This window comes from Solanum lycopersicum, chromosome 1 (assembly GCF_036512215.1).
Source record: "Solanum lycopersicum chromosome 1, SLM_r2.1".
Classification (NCBI taxonomy): Eukaryota; Viridiplantae; Streptophyta; class Magnoliopsida; order Solanales; family Solanaceae; genus Solanum; species Solanum lycopersicum.
The window spans coordinates 89190234-89210870 of NC_090800.1; the positions used below are offsets into that span (position 1 = coordinate 89190234).

At 33.9% G+C, this 20637-nt stretch overlaps 3 protein-coding genes across 6 annotated transcripts; 2 read left to right on the forward strand and 1 right to left on the reverse strand.

The window, feature by feature from the left end:
• Positions 1–266: 266 nt before the first annotated feature.
• Positions 267–1130, forward strand: LOC101247073 (vacuolar iron transporter). The gene is given in 2 exon segments (XM_069292930.1): positions 267–829; positions 831–1130. Coding segments are annotated over 2 exon segments (585 nt in total). The 5' UTR covers positions 267–385; the 3' UTR covers positions 972–1130.
• A 1110-nt stretch (positions 1131–2240) lies between these two features.
• LOC101263853 (glycine-rich RNA-binding protein RZ1A) lies at positions 2241–5796 on the reverse strand. Of its 3 annotated transcripts, none has more exons than XM_004230566.5 (4): positions 5607–5796; positions 4182–4294; positions 2622–3133; positions 2241–2538 (listed from the first exon to the last, which is right to left on the reverse strand). In XM_004230566.5, the coding sequence occupies exons 2-3, from the start codon at positions 4290–4292 to the stop codon at positions 2636–2638; spliced, it is 609 nt and encodes a 202-aa protein (XP_004230614.1). In that variant the 5' UTR covers positions 4293–4294; positions 5607–5796; the 3' UTR covers positions 2241–2538; positions 2622–2635. The 3 variants fall into 3 exon arrangements, with proteins under 3 accessions (XP_004230614.1, XP_004230615.1, XP_010315076.1); XM_004230567.5 differs by having other exon boundaries at positions 4182–4310; positions 5607–5793; XM_010316774.4 differs by having other exon boundaries at positions 4182–4313; positions 5607–5784.
• Positions 5797–10494: 4698 nt separating this feature from the next.
• LOC101252532 (serine carboxypeptidase-like 42) lies at positions 10495–19442 on the forward strand. 2 transcript variants are annotated; one of them, XM_010316775.4, is made up of 9 exons: positions 10495–10905; positions 17324–17431; positions 17542–17634; positions 17721–17813; positions 17962–18047; positions 18131–18409; positions 18491–18624; positions 18717–18809; positions 18925–19442. In XM_010316775.4, exons 1-9 carry the CDS (start codon positions 10662–10664, stop codon positions 19229–19231), a joined length of 1437 nt encoding a protein of 478 aa, XP_010315077.1. In that variant the 5' UTR covers positions 10495–10661; the 3' UTR covers positions 19232–19442. The 2 variants fall into 2 exon arrangements, with proteins under 2 accessions (XP_010315077.1, XP_004230572.1); XM_004230524.5 differs by having other exon boundaries at positions 18720–18809.
• The last annotated feature ends 1195 nt before the right edge of the window (positions 19443–20637 follow it).

Genomic DNA, 20637 nt, shown 5'->3' on the forward strand with positions numbered 1-20637 from the left:
GAAATATACAAGTATTTGTATAGGTAATTTGCAAGATAGTGATCCTAAAAAACCCATCCTTTCAGAATTGTCACTAGATATAAGGTTTCACCAGAAGAAAAGAAAACATGAAATTGCAGATTCATTATGCAAAAAAGTGGGAGTTGTGTTGATTAAAAAAAAAAGCAAAGGTTTTAGCAAAGCATGCAATTAGCAAAAGGAGATGAAATAAAAAATTAAGTGCCACCAGGCCTTGTGCTCACCACACTACAAATTTTTTAATGGCACCACTTTCTGCTGAGGCTGATGAATACTGCCCTTTATATACCATCAGAGGGAAGACTGAATCTTCACATAAACAAGAATTCCTTCACTTACTCAAAACATTTCCTTACAAAATTTCTTCATGGCTGCTCAAAACCATATCCAAATTACCATTCCTAAAGATCAGGACAACCAAAACCAAGCCCCTGAAGAGGATTTTGACTACCCCCAAAGGTCACAATGGCTTCGAGGCGCTGTTTTAGGAGCCAATGATGGAGTGATTTCAACTGCATGTTTGATGATGGTTGTTGGAGCTGTTCAAAAGGACGTCAACGCCATGATCCTTACTGGCTTTGTATGGTTGTTTGTTGGTGCTTGTAGCATGGCCATAGGAGAGTTTGTATCTGTTTACTCTCATGTACAGCAAGAAGAAGATGAAGGACACACAAATCCATTTCTAGCAGCCATAGCCTCAGCTGTTGCATTTTCATTAGGGGGCATAATACCAATTCTTGCTGCTGGATTCATATCTAACCATAAGTTGAGGCTAGTTCTGATTGTGTTTGCAGTTATCTTGGGTATTGTTAGCATTTGGATGAATTGGAGCTTTTTGGGGCAGAATTCCTATGGTGAAATCTTGTGCAAGAGTTTCAATTGGTGGCTGAATGGCTATGGCCATTACCTTCTGGCTGACCAAACTGATAGGCTCTGGCATGGGGATGTATTAGGAAATTTTTATTCCTGTCCATTTACCTAGTTCAGAATCATCTTATGTTGCACAGTTGAATAAACTTCATGGATAATATTCTAGCATTCATATTAACAGGGAAAATGTAAAAACTGTTTCACCATGCCATTTTCAGGGATTGTTGCCTTAGAATAACAAACAGCTGCACGTATATTTCAATAGCTTAAAAACACAACGAACAAGAAAGAGACACAAAACTTGAACCAAGTTTAACAAAGAAAACATTGCCCTGCTCGGAATATTACGTTTAACAAAAAAATAAAACAAATGATTCGAACATCTGATGCGAAATTGCAACAATCATCTAGTCCAAGATGGCAGCAAAGCTTAAACTAGTGGGAGCCCCAACAACATGGAATGGAAGTTTACATTCCATTATTACTTGATAAAATTATGCAAATCAAGAAAGGAAACACAAATCTTTGTTGTTTAGCTAAAGACAGACTCGAAATGGTAAGCAAGAACACAAGTATACTAAAGAGAAGTGATGTACAACTACTATCAGCAGTATTCCGGCTGGAGTACTAATGGAGCAACAAGGACACTAACAGAGAGAGAAAATAAAGAAGGTCCAGTACCCCTGCAACTGCCACACTCAGGGGTTCCTTGAAGTGGCAACGAAGACATCCTATCTGCTGCTTGCATCTTCCCAAAATAAAATAACTTTCGTGCGCTACATTTTTAATCAGAGAGTAAAAATGTAAACGTTCGATCACATTTATACTGCATAAAGGTGGATGATTTCTTTCATGATTTTGGATTGAAGAAAATGGGTCAGCATGGGAATTTAGGGTTCTCCACTCTCTTCTTCGTCGTCACCTTCATTCTAGTATTAGACACATTATGGTTAGTGATGTCTCATTGAATGCTGCAAAGTACTTGAATAGTATTCATGGATATTAAAGTGTTACATTATTAGGATAGATATGGGGGAAGGCAAAGGAAGTTCAATTAGAAAGATCTCTGCAGGAACGCAAGTCTTGATTGTGCACGGAGGTTCAGCCAAAGAATGGTGATTTTTTTTATCGCCTTCTCCATGACCATCAATTGCCACTGAAGCTCAAGGTCCTTCTCCGGTTCCATCAATTCATCGACACTCCCATCACCATACCTTTATCCCAGCTGCCCATAGCGTAAGGCAGAAAAGAAGAGGAAGTACTACAGATTCCAATTAGATATGACTGACTACCTGCTGGCCCAGGTATTTGATCACCAGTACTAAATTCAGGTAATTCATCAGACCCATCAATCACAAGGCAAATTTTCAGAGGTGCTATTCCATGCAAGAAATCATTATGAATCCAGCACCAAACAACAGTTTTCAAATGGCATTCGAAAGAGTGAGGCCATATTCAAATTCGCAAAGTAAGCAAAGCATAAGATCCCAATCAAACCACGTTATCGAACATTTACGGACATAGAACAGTAGTTTATAACAGCCAGGTTTCATGAGCTCAAATGATTCCGCTGACAGGCCAGGGAAACAAGGCACCAAGTAGACATACACCAAAACATCTGCATCCAGCTAGGACTTTTTAACTCTTCGGCTGCACCAGAAAGAATTAATCAGCTACCAAGTAAGAGATACTGTGAACATCAGATCTGAAACTTACAAAATCTAAAAACCTACCACAATTTAGAGTATCAGCTTCGATAGCCTCCAGAACTGCGACGATCATATGGTCCAGAACGATCACGGTTAAAACGTTCCCCTCCTTCACGACCACCACCATCTCTGCTGCTGCGGCTTCCATATCGATCTCCGTTCCTGTCAGGTCCACCTCCACCACCATACCGACCACCTCTACCCCCTTCACTAGGGCATTCTCTGGCAAAGTGTCCTGGCTTGCCACAATTATAGCAATCTCCACCACCACCACCAGCTCCCCGACCACCACCATAATCACGGCTACCCCGATCACGATCACGGTCACGACCCCGATCTCGGTCACGGTCACGGGGTCGATCACTATCAAAATCTCTGCCTGAACCTTGCTGAGGCTGGGCTTTGTCTACAGTAATAGCACGGCCATCTAAGTCCATTCCATTCATTGCTTCGATGGCATCTTCCATCGCTCTCTTCTCATCAAATGTGACAAAACCAAATCCACGAGATCGGCCAGAGAACTTGTCAAGTACAACCTTTAACAAAAAGTTAAGAGGCATTGGAACATTGAAATTTAACATCCAGATAAGGAAAAGAGAACGTGGGAAACAAAATAAGAAAAAACGAGTAAACAGAGGTAGACAACTACTATTTTAACTCTCATAGTAGACTTTATAGTTCACCAGAAACCTTCTAATGCATAAAAAAATTTGATAAGAAGAACTCAGATTCTCATTTTTTCTTGCATCTACACTAAAATTTGATAAATGTCAAACTTAGTACCTTAAGCTACAATCTACATTTTCCTAAATTAACTATTTCTTATGAATTTTTTAAGGTTTTCATTCTGAATTTTGAAAGAAAGCTCTATGGAAGTTCCAGAATTGCAGAACTTCGAATGGGCTTCAACTGGGCTAGCAAAAAGATGAAAACCTTTTACATAATCCCTTGAAAATGTATGTGTGCATCCATGGGAAGAAGACACTGATTTACCTTCACTTTACTCATCAAAAGTTGTGAGTGAGGTCAGAACTGAGGAGTACAATGATATCAGGACAAAGGCATGTCATAGCATTCAAAGCGCAAGAGTAAGATGTTATTTTTATTTTTTGGGATAAGTTAAAAGATCTTATTTACCAACAGAAGTATGTAAAGAGTTTTTAACACTGATTTGGACAAGTCAGAGATTCTGGCTTAGCGAACTTCCTTCAAACACTACAACTATAGTTACTCAACTAAAAATGCAACAAACTAACGAAAAAAATTCAACTTTTGCATAATTCCTCTTAGCAAGAGTAAGATATTACTCAGTAGATTTGAATTGTTCACCCTAAGAGATCAAAACAGGTACATTAACAGGTATGTAAAAGGGACATAGAACGGAAAGTGATCAAAACCCTCATCCCTCCTTGAAACGGAAGGAGTCCACAAGTAAGAATGGTCAAATTCTAGTCTTTACACAAATGATTAGCCCAGCAGCAATACAGAAAAAACAACAAAGAAGGAAAAGAAAAGAGATGCAAAAGAAAAACCATTGACAAATTGACCAATGGGAAAACAACCTAAAAAATCAACCATCCTCACCTTTGCATCAACAAGATGGCCAAACTTCTCAAACGCATCCTTTAATCCTCGATCAGATGTCGACCAGGACAAGTTACCAATAAAACAGCGATATTCATCCTCCTCCGACATTTCTGAAACAGATTGCTTCTACTGACAAAAAGGGCAGAAAAAGAGAGATTGGGGAGGAAATAAAGAGGGGAAGTCCAGCAAAGAGCCACAATAGGTACACAGAAAGATTAACTCAGTTATGATAATCGGGCCTGCTTATGTGGATTACAATACTAGATCCATTTTTTCCACCCCAGACAAAAGTAGGCTTACACAAACAAGTCAAGAGCTCTAAAGAAACATCAACAACAAAGGAGAATAATACAATTCCATGGTACAAAATTTGGAACAACAGAGACTGCAAGTTACTATTCTTAGGTTTTATCAAAAAGGACACAACATCATACTCCTCTACGCAGTCTCTTGAATAGTATATACTTTATTTGTCACAAAATTGTTGGGTTTGAAAAATTAGTTTCAGTGTTCTAATTGTGAATTCATAACAATATAATGAGAACTTGAAAAGTTACCCTGAGATAATACATAGAGGGACAAAAATACATGAAACATAAGCTCAACAAAGAAAGAGCATCAACCAACAAAATCATTATGTAAAGTCTACTATATGGAAGACACCACAAATCAAATGACCATCCTTCCTATAAATGTTTCTAAATTTGTACAGAGTAATCATATGCAACACAAGCCCACAGTCCTAATCTATCACCTCTAACTCAGTTAAAACTATCCTATCAGCATTGACTACTTTTAACTATTTAGATACTCTCACCCCCATTAAATAGTGCACTACATGAAAATAGCCAAAAGATATATAACATCAGAAGAAGAAAAATATTTGAGTCCACCTTCCACATTAATCAAGATGTGAATTCTTGATTCTTGTTGTAAAACGGCATTCAGTGATTATAAAAGAAAAATCATTATTTTTATCAGCAAATAAAGTGCAAACTGAAACACACACTGTAGAGGGAATTGCTTCAAGAAAAGAACATGGGCAAGTCAATTTCACAATTTTATGAAGCCCCAAGACACCAATTGCCCTAATTAACTATTTAGACACCAATCGCCCAATTGAGTCCTTCTTCAACACTAACCAATAAGTGGATTCTTTATGCTTCTTGAAAAACCGCATCCAGTGATTATTTTAAAAAAAAAACATTACGTACAAAACAGTAGAGAGAATTGTTTCAAGAAAAGAACATGGGCAAGTAAATTTCACAATTTTATGAAAACCCAAATCACCAACTGCCCTAATTAACCATTAAAGCTTCAAGATTCCCAAAAATAAACTAGATCTTCGAGACAGACCGTAAAAGTAAATAGACAGTAAGAAACAACATATTGCAGGTAATGGAGACTGTAATCGAACAGTACCTTAGAAGATTGAAGAGAAAAGTGAGAGAGAGCGGCGACGATATGCAGAGATGAAGAAAAGTTTTAGTAGCGTTTTTACTCAAAAGAAGAAACGAAAACCAATCGGGTCGGTCGGGCACTTTGTTCTGTTCTTAACCCTAATTTTTATTTTACTGTACCCAACCCTACTTTATATTGTGATTTTGGGACTAAATAATACTTGCACAACAAATGTTTATTAACCCACGAAAATAATGACGTGAAAAACGTCAAAGAGTGATTTGAAATTAAAGTTTGTTTACAAAATTCTTATTCATTTAATTTGAATTTTTATGAATAAATATCTATTATTATTAATTTATTAAATAAGTAAATTTCCTATCAATTTGAAATTTATTAATTTGTGTCTAGAAATATTTCAATATTTTATTTATGAAGTATGTTTTGCTCATTTGATATAGTTATATAAGAGACAAAGAAATTTTAATATTTTTCACAAAATATGAGGTATTTATATTTTATATGATAAATGAAAATATAAGTGGATAAATTCAAATTATATATATAAGTAAGCATTTAACTTCAAATTAAGATTTAAAATCGTGTTCTTTAGACACCATTATGTAGTGATTAAATAAATAAGACTAGTTAAATTTATATAACTGTTTGTTTGTTGTAAAATAAGAGCTTGCTTGGATTGATTTTTTATTTCGTTTATTAGTAAAAAGTTGTAGATTAAAAAAAATAAACGATATAACTTTTATATGGGCTAACTCATTAGATCGGCCTAGATTAACTGTAATTTAGCATATTTAAACTAAAATTTTTAGAATTCATTTAAGAAAAAATATTTTAGTATGGTTCGAATAAATTTATTGTCTATGGGGTTGGATAATAGGCTATATAAAAAATAAAACGAAATATTAAAAGTAACAAAAATCCAAATTTAACAACTATCTAAAGATTTAAATATTAAAATTTAGAATTATCAATGTACTTAACATTCCTATTATTAATGATTAGGATAATCATTTGACATTGATGGACATGTTCTCACCAAGTAAAGAACATTGATCATGAAAATATTCAAACACTTATTTCTACTCAAAATTGAATTCATGATATTTTTTATACTGTTAATATTTATTATTTTTTGAACATGCGCATATTATACATAGTTTTTAAATTTTGTTATTTTTTAATGTTTAACTAATTAATATTGCCTATAAATCGTAGATAAATTAAGACAACCTTGCCTCGAACGAATTCATATGTGCTTGACGAAGATGCATGATATGCTAGTGTTGGATATGCCATAAGTTTAAAGTTTAATGAATTTTTTTAAGGAGTTCATTTTTCAATTTTTAATGGTTGAAATAATTTCATATTTCATTTTATGTGTTTTATTGAGATTATTAGAAAATAATTACGTTAATTTTTTATTTAGTTAGTTATATTTTTATTTGAAGTCAAACTTAATAAGTATTAAAAAAATTTATCGTGGATTTGATTAACAAGTATTAATCTAACATCATGTAATATTATTTTATCGATACTTATGTTAATATTTATAAATTGTAACTTAATTTTAAAAAATTCTAATTTTTTTTTTAAAAAAAATGTGGTTTAACCCATTACAACTGCAACTTACGTACTGATGATTGGGATGACTATTTTTTGACCCACAAAAATGGGTCAGCTCAATTTGACTCACAAAATTTCAAAGTATGAATTAGTTCAGATGGTCTGATAGAATAGATTAAGCACATATAACAATTCTTCTTATTTAATTTACATATATCATTTTAGTTTAAATTAATATATCTATAAGCATTTATTTATTTATCCAAACACTTAAAACATTATAAAATTTATTTTAGTTTAAAAACAATTTAAATAGACTCTTAATAAAATGGACACTACATTATAACCAAATCTAATAAAGTGACAAAATTCTTATATGATTCAAACAAGTAATAAATTGGATTGGGAAATCACAGAATTTTGTTTCCAACTCAGAAAATTATTGTAAACATAAAATTTAATCTAAGGATAAAATTAATTAAATATGGAAAATATTAATGTAACCAAAACTAAGATGAATATAGAAAATATTACCATAAACATAAAATTTAGTTATAAACTCTCAAATTCATTACGTGTCCTTTGAGCAATTTATTTCCTTCACTTTTGTCCAAATTATTTTATTAATTATTTCCTGATAAAATAGATTAAACTGTTCAATAATAACAACATACCTTAAATAATAAATTTCACCAAACTCAATAAACTAATCAAATCACACTTGTACTTAAGGATTTATTTTCAAAAGTAATGGCATGAGATGACGAGGAGAAGAAGAAATTTTTTGTCTTATCAAGTTTGAAATAAAATCTCTAAATATTTAGCCAACTATCAATATTTGTTGAGAAAAATAAAATATCTGTTGTTTTTCTAGGGATAATGCACAAGTTATCCCTATGAAATTTCAGAGACACACTTAGTATATTATAAGTGTGTCTCTGAAATTTTGGACATAGATTGAGGAGGTACTTGTGCATTTTCACTTTTTTTTATCAAAAAGGCACATGCATCTTATTAAAAATGATTAAATATAAAATTCATTTTTTATTTACACCAATAAAAAAATAAAAAATACCCAACAATCACTTCCCTCTTTCATTGCTATTTCAAAGCAAATGCAAATTATTTATCGTATAAAAAATACAATCAGGAAATTGAATTACTTGCATTTTGAAATTTCATGTCCATTCAGGCTGTGATTGTTTGAGTCAAAACAGGTTGTATATTTTATGAATACAATATTTTTTTTATTAGGTAGAAAAGTGGGTAATAATAGGAACTAAAATTGTTAATATAAGTTTTTAACATATATGGTATCTAATTACCGCATTTAGCGCAATTAATTTTCATTCTGTTAGCTTTCTGCTATTTAAGACATTCAGCAGAAAATGACCCATCTTATCTTTATTTTTTAATTTGTCTTCGCGGTTTATTTATTACATTTTTCATTTCAAAATAAGTGCATTTAAGTAAAAATCATATTTATTATTTGAGTAAGATTATGTTTAATAAGAAATTAATAAATATAATATATAGTTTACTAAATTATTTCAATTTAATTTATATTTCTTAAATACTAAACACAATGTTTAAAAAAAATATAATTTCTGTGTTGAATTTTTAAAATAACACAAATTAATTATGGAAGTTGTTATAAAATCAAGCTCATGGCAATATAAATATAAAGAGATGAAAACAAGAGGAGTAAGATGGAAGATAAGATTTTCTTCTTATTCAAGTGTATTTTACAAAAGGTGAATGATATCTCTATTTATAGAGTAGAAATATCACCCAAAGGCCACCATGATAAATGCTCAATTAATAAGTACATAGTTATCTATAAAGGTTCATGTCACCTTGGAAATATAGATACATGATAAGATAAGTTCATGAAGAAAGCAAATGGACAATCCACACAATTCAATGGATTTATAACAGAAGTAAACTTATTATATATATGTTTGGAATTTGGTCCGTTAGTCCAAAACTTTTTGATAAATAAAATGAAAGTTTGGTTGGCGGTCCAAACTACCAATATTTATAAATGAAATTTTATCACCTCTGATCTGTAAAATTGATGTGAACTAACATATAAAATCAGTCAACATATAGAAACAATCAACTATTATTGAAAGGATTAAAGTAATGGACACCGTATAAAAATATTTATATAATCTAATTATTTAAAATATAGTAGCCTATAACAAATTAAAATTATCGCTGATATAGACGAATTATTATATTTGTTTTGTCACTAAGTATAGTCAAATTTTATTATGATATAATAAAGTTTATCTTTTCTGACTTCTAATTGAGATTTACATATAATTCGAGTAACAGAGATAGATATGAGTTCAACATTATATATTTTAATACGTTTGATTTTGTAATATGATATTTAAATATTATATAATTCTTATAAATAAGTCTCTGCAGAATAATTAGTTTAATACTTTTTTTAGCAAGAAAAAGAAATATATTTGTTTATCCATTTAATAATAATAATAAAAGATGGAATGAATATGATTGTAGAAAGAAGCAAATAGTTGTAATTTGTGATCATAATGATGGACTCTATTTAAATATAATATTTTATTTTAATTATTCATATTTAAAATTTACTAGGTGCCGAAATATTATAATGAGATGTTTGTTATAACTAAGTTTGATGGTTAATTCAATGGTGTAGCCACGACTATTCAGGGAGGGAGGGATGTCCAATTGAATACTCTTCGTCAAAAAGTTATGTGTGTATATATGTTAAATTTTACATTTAAATGATATGTATTTTAAAGTTGAACACCCTTCATAAAAATTATGTCTTTAATAAAGTAATAATTAACGTCCATTTAAATAAAAAAGCTTCGAGTTCAAATCCCAAATATCACATTTATTGGACTACTTAAAAGCTAGTTGGCTCGAGAAGAGTATACCCAGAGTTACCAAAAAGTTCGAAAAAGATCATATTTAAGGAAAAACTGATTTGACATAAGATAATCTTTTAGCTTGAAATTTTAATAATTATTTTTCTATTTAAATAAAAACACATCTTTTCAGTACGTATATTTCTTTTTAGTAAAAATGAATAAAAAGAAAGACGTAAAACACACATTTTGTTCCAAATCTGGATTAAATATTTTATTTTTAAAATGAAAATCATTTCAAAAGCAAAAAAATTACAGCTATATATGAATTTAAATAAATGTTTGAAAGCAAAAGCAATCCCCTAATTCACGTGCCTTGTATCATCAATAGAATTTCAAAGCCATAAATATTTTGATTTTATTTATTAGTTATATATATATATATACATACATATTGCTTTATCTTTACTTTAATTAGTTGTTCAAAAAGCCATTCTTTATGTGCATGCATGGCTTATTAATTTTCTTTCTTACTATATAATATAATACTTGTTAAAAGGGGACTCCTTTATATATTTTCCTTCTCCTTCCCTCATTTTCTACTTCAACTTTCTTAAAATAAAACACTATGGGGGATATGCACTATTTTAGATTATTTGTGTTTATTATTATTTTTAGTATTGGAAATGGACAATATTATTATCCAATAGAAGATTTGGTGGAAAATTTACCAGGGCAACCAAAAGTTGGATTTAGACAATATGCTGGATATGTGGATGTTGATGAGAAGGCTGGAAGAAGTTTGTTTTATTACTTTGTTGAAGCTGAAAAAGATGCTCATAATCTACCTCTAACTCTTTGGTTAAATGGAGGTTTGCTTTTCTTCTTCTCAATTTCTTCTTCTAATTCGAGTTTCCGTTAGTTCAAGTCTAAGATTCCTTTCGGAAACAAACTCTATGTGTTAACGAGATAGAAACAATATATGTGTACTCTCTACCCTTAGAAGGAGCTAGTAAGGACTCAGAGGTTCATTCAGAACTCTTTGACAGAAAATTATAAGTATAACTTATAAATGGTTAAAATTGATATTCTTTTTATATATTTAGAGTAGATGTTGAACTCATATAACTTCGTATGATATTATTTTCATATTTCGAACCTCTTGATAAAGAATTTAACTCTACCAGTATTATGTAGACTTTGTTGAATGCCTTGAATCGGACCCGCTACAAACAGAAAGGACGGGGGTCTCGCTGCCCGGTCAGCGAGTCGGGGGGTCCAGGGGGGCGACGCGCCCCCTGGCCTGGGGGTCCGGGGGGGCGGAGACGCCCCCGGGCCGACGGTATACAATGTTGTTGTATTGGGCCCTTAATTTTCTGTTGATTCTGTATGTTGGGCCCAAGCCTGTTAGGGCGTAGCTTAGCACTATATATAGACGCTATGGGAAACCCTATTCTGTAATTCTGTTTTTGCCTCTCCATAATAAAACTGCTCCCTCTCTTCCCGTGGACGTAGCCAATTTGTTGGTGAACCACGTAAATCTGTTGTCTTATTTTTCGCGTTTATATTTTCTCGTATTATCTCAAATTCCGCACAACAAATTGGTATCAGAGCCTCTCGGTTAATCGGTGTTCTTGGAGAATTCGAGATGTCTGCTTTGAACGTGAAAATCGACAAATTCACAGGGAGGAACAGTTTCAGTTTATGGCAGATCAAGATGCGGGCCTTGTTGAAACAGCAAGGCTTCTGGGCGCCGTTGTCGAAAGACAAGAACGCCGTCGTTACTCCTGAGATGGCGATTCTGGAGGAAAAGGCGCACTCGACGATCATGCTGTGTCTCGCGGATGACGTCATCACGGAGGTCTCGGATGAAGAGACTGCTGCTGGTCTGTGGTTGAAGCTGGAGAGTTTGTACATGACAAAATCTCTAACCAACAAGCTGCTTCTGAAACAACGTCTATTCGGTTTACGAATGGCTGAAGGTACACAACTCAGGGAACACTTAGAGCAATTGAATACTTTGTTATTAGAATTGCGTAATATCGATGTGAAGATCGAGGATGAAGATGCTGCCCTGATTCTGTTAGTATCTCTCCCAATGTCGTTTGAGAATTTTGTTCAATCGTTCATTGTTGGGAAAGATACTGTGTCACTGGAAGAAGTCAGATCAGCCCTTCATAGCAGGGAATTACGGCATAAGGCTAACGGCACAAGTACGGACATACAGCCTTCCGGTCTGTTCACCAGTAGCAGAAAGGGAAGGAAAAACGGCGGAAAGAAAAATAAGCCGATGTCGAAGGGTGCAAAGCCGGATGATGTTTGTAATTACTGCAAGGAGAAGGGACATTGGAAATTTGATTGTCCGAAGAAGAAGAAGCAATCGGAAAAACAATCAGTGTCTGCTGCTGTTGCTGAAGAAGACACCAATTCTGAAGAAGATATTGCCCTAGTTGCGGATGAGCACACTCATCATTCAGATGTGTGGGTTCTTGATTCTGGGGCATCCTATCACATCTGTCCTAGGAGAGAGTGGTTCACGACTTATGAGCAGGTAGACGGAGGCAGCATCTCGATGGCCAACAGTTCTGTCTGCAAGGTGGTTGGGACAGGCTCGATCAAGATAAGGACACATGACGGTAGCTTCTGCACATTGAACGAGGTCAGGCACGTTCCATTGATGACGAAAAATCTGATATCTCTCAGTCTTTTGGACAGCAAGGGATTCAGCTGGTCGGGAAAAGATGGAGTCTTGCGGGTCTGGAAGGGTTCAAATTTGATTCTGAAAGGTGTCATGCGTGGTACTTTGTATTTTCTACAAGGTTCCACGGTTACAGGTTCAGCCCATGTTGCATCGTCAGAATTTCACCAGAAGGATATGACTAAGTTATGGCACATAAGACTTGGTCATATGGGTGAAAGAGGGATGCAAATTCTGTCAAAGGAGGATTTACTTGCTGGTCATAAGGTTAAGAGCCTAGAGTTTTGTGAACATTGTGTTTTTGGAAAACTACATCGCAACAAGTTTCCAAAGGCCATTCATAGAACAAAAGGCACACTTGATTATATCCATTCTGATTGCTGGGGTCCATGCCGTGTTGAGTCTTTGGGAGGCTGCAGATTTTTTGTGTCCATTATTGATGACTACTCAAGGATGACTTGGGTGTACATGATGAAGCATAAAAGTGAAGCCTTCCAGAAGTTCAAGGAGTGGAAAATTTTGATGGAAAATCAAACAGGGAAGAAGATCAAGAGGTTGCGAACTGATAATGGGCTGGAATTCTGTTGGTCTGAATTTGATCAATTCTGTAAGGATGAAGGGATTGCTCGACATCGCACAGTCAGAAATACACCACAGCAGAACGGTGTAGCTGAGCGGATGAATCAAACACTTCTGGAGAGAGCAAGGTGCATGCTCTCTAATGCTGGGCTAGATAGAAGATTCTGGGCAGAAGCGGTTAGTACAGCTTGCTACTTGATTAACCGCGGACCACATACAGGTATACAGTGCAAGACACCTATGGAGATGTGGTCTGGAAAAGCTGCTGATTATTCAAATCTGAAAGCTTTTGGTTGTACGGCTTACTATCACGTCAGTGAAGGTAAGTTAGAACCAAGAGCTAAAAAGGGAGTATTTGTGGGCTACGGAGATGGAGTGAAAGGTTTCAGAATCTGGTCTCCAGCAGAAAAGAGGGTTATTATGAGCAGGAACGTTGTCTTTGATGAAAGTCCTCTGCTTAGAACCATTGTGAAGCCTACAACTACGTCAGAAACTGGGAGTCTTGACAAACAGGTGGAGTTTCAAGTCATTCAGAACGAGAGCGATTTAAAGGAACCTGAAGAGGAGGATCAAGAGCCACAGACTGAAACTGATATTCCAGAATCTATGCCATCAGATATCCATCAGAGTATAGCTCAAGATCGGCCAAGGAGGGTTGGAGTTCGGCCACCTACGAGGTATGGTTTTGAGGACATGGTGGGTTATGCACTGCAGGTTGCTGAAGAGGTAGATACATCTGAGCCGTCTACTTACAAAGAAGCCATTTTAAGTTCTGATTCTGAAAAATGGTTTGCCGCTATGGGAGATGAGATGGAGTCCCTACACAAGAATCAGACATGGGATCTGGTCATACAGCCTTCGGGGAGAAAGATTATTACTTGCAAATGGGTTTTCAAGAAGAAGGAAGGGATATCACCAGCAGAAGGAGTCAAGTATAAAGCCAGGGTTGTTGCCAGAGGTTTCAACCAAAGAGAGGGAGTGGACTATAATGAGATCTTCTCACCAGTGGTCAGACATACTTCCATCCGAGTGTTACTAGCGATAGTTGCACATCAGAATCTGGAGCTTGAACAACTTGATGTGAAGACAGCGTTTCTACATGGAGAGTTGGAGGAAGAGATATACATGACTCAGCCGGATGGTTTCCAAGTTCCAGGGAAGGAAAATCACGTCTGCAAGTTGAAGAAGTCCTTATATGGACTTAAGCAGTCTCCAAGGCAGTGGTATAAAAGGTTTGACAGCTATATGGTGAAGTTGGGCTATACTCGGAGCTCATATGATTGTTGTGTCTACTACAATAGGCTCAATGATGATTCATTCATCTATCTGGTGCTTTATGTAGATGATATGTTGATAGCTGCAAAGAAGAAGTATGACATTCAGAAGCTGAAGGGTTTACTTAGTGCTGAGTTTGAGATGAAGGATCTGGGAGCCGCTCGGAAGATTTTAGGGATGGAGATCATTAGAGACAGAGAGAGAAGGAAACTTTTCTTGTCACAGAGAAGCTACATTCAGAAGGTCTTGGCGAGGTTTGGCATGTCTTCATCTAAGCCCATTGATACCCCCAGTGCTGCCAATATCCATCTCACTGCCATGTTCGCTCCACAGTCAGAAGAAGAGAAGGAGTATATGTCACGAGTCCCTTATGCCAGTGCCGTAGGAAGTTTGATGTATGCTATGGTCTGTACAAGGCCAGATTTAGCACATGCAGTCAGTGTAGTGAGCAGATTCATGGGACAACCAGGGAGAGAACATTGGCAGGCTGTGAAGAGAATTTTCCGGTACCTTAGAGGTACATCTGACGTTGGTCTCATTTATGGAGGTGATACTCAGTGCTTGGTTACTGGCTATTCTGATTCAGACTATGCTGGAGATGTTGACACAAGAAGATCGATGACTGGCTATGTGTTTACCCTTGGAGGATCTGTCGTCAGTTGGAAGGCAACTTTGCAACCTACAGTGACTTTGTCTACTACGGAAGCGGAGTACATGGCCTTGACAGAGGCTGCAAAAGAAGGGATTTGGTTGAAAGGGCTGGTTAGTGATCTTGGTCTGCATCATGATCAGGCTACGGTGTATTGTGACAGTTTGAGCGCAATTTGTCTAGCCAAGGATCAAGTCCATCATGAGAGAACCAAGCATATTGACGTAAGGTATCATTTTCTAAGAAGTGAGAAGAGAATCAAGGTGAAGAAAGTAGGAACTGCTGATAATCCTGCTGATATGTTCACAAAGCCGGTTCCACAGAGCAAGTTTCAACACTGTTTGGACTTGCTCAACATCAGAAGCTGTTAATTGCCCTGCGGGGCAACTCTGAGGAAGAGGGGGAGGCTTGGCACTATCATAGTGCGTCTGAAGAATCTGTTCGGAGAATTCAAGTCAAGGTGGAGATTTGTTGAATGCCTTGAATCGGACCCGCTACAAACAGAAAGGACGGGGGTCTCGCTGCCCGGTCAGCGAGTCGGGGGGTCCAGGGGGGCGACGCGCCCCCTGGCCTGGGGGTCCGGGGGGGCGGAGACGCCCCCGGGCCGACGGTATACAATGTTGTTGTATTGGGCCCTTAATTTTCTGTTGATTCTGTATGTTGGGCCCAAGCCTGTTAGGGCGTAGCTTAGCACTATATATAGACGCTATGGGAAACCCTATTCTGTAATTCTGTTTTTGCCTCTCCATAATAAAACTGCTCCCTCTCTTCCCGTGGACGTAGCCAATTTGTTGGTGAACCACGTAAATCTGTTGTCTTATTTTTCGCGTTTATATTTTCTCGTATTATCTCAAATTCCGCACAACAGACTTTATTTGTAGAAATTTCACTGATTGTACGATATTGTTGTTGGTCTGATTGAGATTTATGACTATTGAAAAATCCAGATTAAATTGCTCTTTTTTTTATTTATTATTTTTAGCTTATAATTTCTAATTATGATTTTTTTTAACATACGTTTTCTTGCTCGGGCTTATCGCACAAGCTTAATTTATATCTTTGGTATGAAAAGTCTATGCACACATGAAGGAAGGATAGTGATTTTTTGTCCAAAAAAATAAATAAAAATGACATCGATGATGAAAAGTAATTTTATTGCAGATTCTGTACTAAATCATATACTATATCACAAGATATTATGTCTTGAGTTTTTCTCTTTTGATATTATGTATAATATACTTTAATAATTTTTTTCTTAACAGTGAAGGAACAGTTACTTTCTTTGACCCATTTTTTTTTAATGTCTCACTAAATGATTTAATAAATATGTGGGGAAATAATAAGTAAGATTCAACTTTTTCATTAATCAGCATGCACCTTATCTACATGTATATATTGACTATATATACTCTGGACTGTACTACTCGACACCTTATTATTAATTTAACTTAGTTGGTTGGTGATATTTGCAGGTTTTGGGACCAATCTTTTAAATGTTTTATTTCTTCAAAGTGTGTGATCGTTTTTAAAACAACTATTTTCTTATATATAAATTAAATAAACCAAAAAAGTATATATTCAACCTTATTAAGTCATGTTTTTTTTTAAAAAAAAAATAATTTACCTAAAAAGATATTGTCTAGTACTCGCCGCATGTAGGTCGTCTGATTAAATTAGGGACAACTAGACTGAATTATTATACCATTTTTGAAAAGTCATTTGGCTAATATTATTATTCTATAATAGTAATCGAGATATTGTCTAGCATTTTCTTCTGTAGCTTTTAATTAATATATATATTTTTTGAATGTGTTTTGAAAATATATTTTTTGATTAAATGTTTGTTGAAAATAATAACTCAAAAATAACACGTACATTCCAGATAGATCGTCCATTCTTCATTATTTCAATTTAATTTCATTTATATTGGTGATGATTCTCATAGAATGGAGCAATGTGCAACATCATTACTCAACATTTGAATTAAAAGCTTTTGATATAAAGTACTCATTTAATTAATACCAGCTATATACTCTATGAATTAAATTATTACTAGTTACTTTTTTTTTTTAATTTTTAAATTTACCAGGTCCAGGGTGTTCATCAATTGGAGGGGGTGCCTTTACAGAACTAGGACCATTTTTTCCTAGAGGTGATGGGCATGGTCTCAGAAGAAATACTAAATCTTGGAATAAAGGTATAGTATTATATTACCTTAATTATGCTACATAATTACAAAAAGAAGAAGATTAATATGTTAATCATATTCTGCATTAACATTTCTTTTTGTTTTGATTTTTAATACAGTATCAAATTTGTTATTTATTGAATCTCCTGTTGGGGTTGGATGGTCTTATTCAAACACATCCAGTGATTATACTTCTGGAGATGAATCTACTGGTATTTATTTAATTTTGTGAAAAGTATGTGGTTAATTATGAAAAAGAGATTAAGGAAAATTAATATTTTCATTTATTTTTTTGAAGCAAAGGATATGCTCAATTTCATGCTTAAATGGTACGAAAAGTTTTCAGAATTAAAATCTAGACCCTTGTTCCTAACGGGTGAAAGTTACGCAGGTACGACGTATATAATACCTGTATGCAATTATTATATACTTACTTGTCATTCTGCGATTTTCAAGAGTCAAATTATACGAACTTAAACTAATATTCTAAATTCGACTTTCTAAATGCTAACTAATTTCCATATTCATTTAAATGATAGGACATTATATACCACAGTTAGCAAATGGCATACTAGACTACAACAAGCAGTCCAAGGATTTTAAGTTTAACCTAAAGGGAGTAGCTGTAAGAATATTAAATTACTCAATTTTTTTTAAAAAATTTAATATTAAAATTATCCCTCCTAATTATTATTTTTATTTATTCAGATTGGAAATCCACTTTTGAGATTAGACAGAGATGTTCCAGCAATGTATGAATATTACTGGTCACATGGAATGATATCAGATGAGTTATTTTTGATAATCAAAGAGAATTGCGATTTCGATGATTATGAATTCCCACTTCCTCATAATGTATCAATTACATGCAATCAAGCTATTGATGAAGCTTATAAACTAGTTACTGACTACGTTAACGTCTACGACGTTATTTTGGATGTTTGTTATCCATCTATCGTTCAACAAGAGCTACGTTTACACAAACAAGTAAGCACTTAATTATAACTGTATATAATAAAGCTAAGTTCAATAACTATGCGTGAAATTAATTATTTGTTGGATTACTAGGTAACTAAGATGAGTATGGGAGTAGATGTTTGCATGACATCAGAAAGATATTTTTATTTCAACCTTCCTGAAGTTCAAAAGGCTCTTCATGCCAATCGTACTAATTTACCTTATGAATGGAGAATGTGCAGTGAGTATGTAATTAATCAAAATTGTTTTGATTTAACTTATAAGAGAATTAATAAATTACACTATTATTTAATTTGTTAATTGTTTTGTGAGACAGCAGGCTGAATTACTCTCAATCAGATGGTGACATCGATATGCTTCCATCCCTCAAAAATATTATTCAACATGATGTACCACTTTGGATATTCAGGTATTAGTGTCCTTCACGATAAATTCACTTATTTTATACAACCACTAGTAGTCAATGAAACATAGATCGTTTCAAGTAATTTAAATCTTGAATTCACTCATTGACATGCGTATAGTGGGGATCAAGACTCTGTGGTACCACTAGTAGGTTCAAGAACATTGGTTCGTGAACTAGCTCGAGATCTAAAGTTCAAGACCACCGTACCCTATGGGGCATGGTTTCACAAAGGGCAAGTAGGAGGATGGCAAATAGAATATGGAGAAAAACTCACATTTGCAACAGTAAGAGGAGCAGCTCATATGGTGCCATATGCACAACCATCAAGGGCTTTGCATCTTTTCACCACATTTGTTCATGGAAAAAGATTGCCTAACACAACTCGTATTCCTATTAATTCATCATCCAATTTGAACAATTATTGAACTAGAAAAACTCACTTCCATTTTTTTTGAAAAAAAAAATGATTGTGTAATAAGTGAGTCCTTTAAAGTTGATTCAAGTGGTTGTCTACTTTTGATATTTTATGTTGTTGTGCATAAATATGAATGGATACATAAGTTTCATGTAACATTCTTCACTTAACTTGAAATTGAGTTGTTGTTAGTTGATATATATCATATTGGGATTTTTATACTGCACAACAGCCAAACAAAGCCTATAATAGTACTAATAACAAAAAAATACTTTATTTTTACAAATTTTATTCGGTATACAGTATATATATAATCGATATATATATTTTAGTATACACACTTACTATACTTATTATGTTGAATATAATCGGCAACGAATACAAACTATTAAGGCTAGATAGATTATTTTTTAAAAACTAGCTGACTAAAAATATTTATTTTAGGAGTCTTTCATCGTTAAATATGGATGTCAAATACGTTATTGTTGACAAATTATGGCAGAGAATATCACATTCCCCTCAAATAAGTACTGATCACGTAAGAGATGCTTTACATGAAAGTTGTGTATCAATACTGTATAAATTTTAGGGCTTTTTTTTGGGCCCATCAATACCAAACTTAATTATTGAATGTTAGCTCAACTATATAAAATGTAGAAAAAATTACTTGGACGAATGTCTTTTAATAAATAATTATTAATTTTTAGCAATATTTTTTCATTTATTATTATTTATAGTAATATATGCAAAAATTGCAATGTGTATTAAAAGTGAATTAAGTATGCATATATGTATTATATTTGTTTTTAAAAACATATCATGTGAGTTTGATATTGACACATTGTATTATAAGTATATTAAATATGTGGTAAATGTATTATCTATCAATAAAATTTGTATTAGGCATGAATAATAAATTGTTCTTTGTAATATAAATTAAGAGTGTATTATGAATATGTTAATAGTGATCAAGTGTAAGAAAAAAATGTTATTGCTACAAATGGTAAATATTTTTTATCTATAGTATATTTATGTACGTTCGTATAGTTGCATTCATGCAATTACACCATTAGTACGAGTCACTTTGTTCAGATAAAACAATGTAATAGTAACAACTAAAGATGAAGCCAATACAAAATGTCGGTTCTTAATTAGTACCATTTTGTCGCTTTCTTTTTTTTAAAAAAATATTTAAAATTCGATATTAAATCAATCTTATATTTTGTTTGATTAATCACGTTTGAATATCTTAAACGCTTTGACGCCCAGAAAATCCAATTACCGTTCGAGTTATACATTCCTATAATCTAAAACTGGAAAAATAATAAAAGGCAGGAATGCCAATCCACATTAAAATTAAAAAAAAAAAAAAAAAAAAAAAGAGGTTATGAAAATGGTAATAACTGCAGCACCAAA

Coding starts and splice junctions, on each gene's coding strand:
- LOC101263853 (XM_004230566.5), bottom strand. CDS start 4,292: ATGTCGGAGGAGGATGAATATCGCTGTTTTATTGGTAACTTGTCCTGG. Junction 3,134..4,181: donor GCCATCTTGTTGATGCAAAG/GTGAGGATGGTT, acceptor TTTTTGTTAAAG/GTTGTACTTGACAAGTTCTC.
- LOC101252532 (XM_010316775.4), top strand. CDS start 10,662: ATGGGGGATATGCACTATTTTAGATTATTTGTGTTTATTATTATTTTT. Junction 18,048..18,130: donor TTAACCTAAAGGGAGTAGCT/GTAAGAATATTA, acceptor TTATTTATTCAG/ATTGGAAATCCACTTTTGAG. Junction 18,810..18,924: donor GTACCACTTTGGATATTCAG/GTATTAGTGTCC, acceptor ACATGCGTATAG/TGGGGATCAAGACTCTGTGG.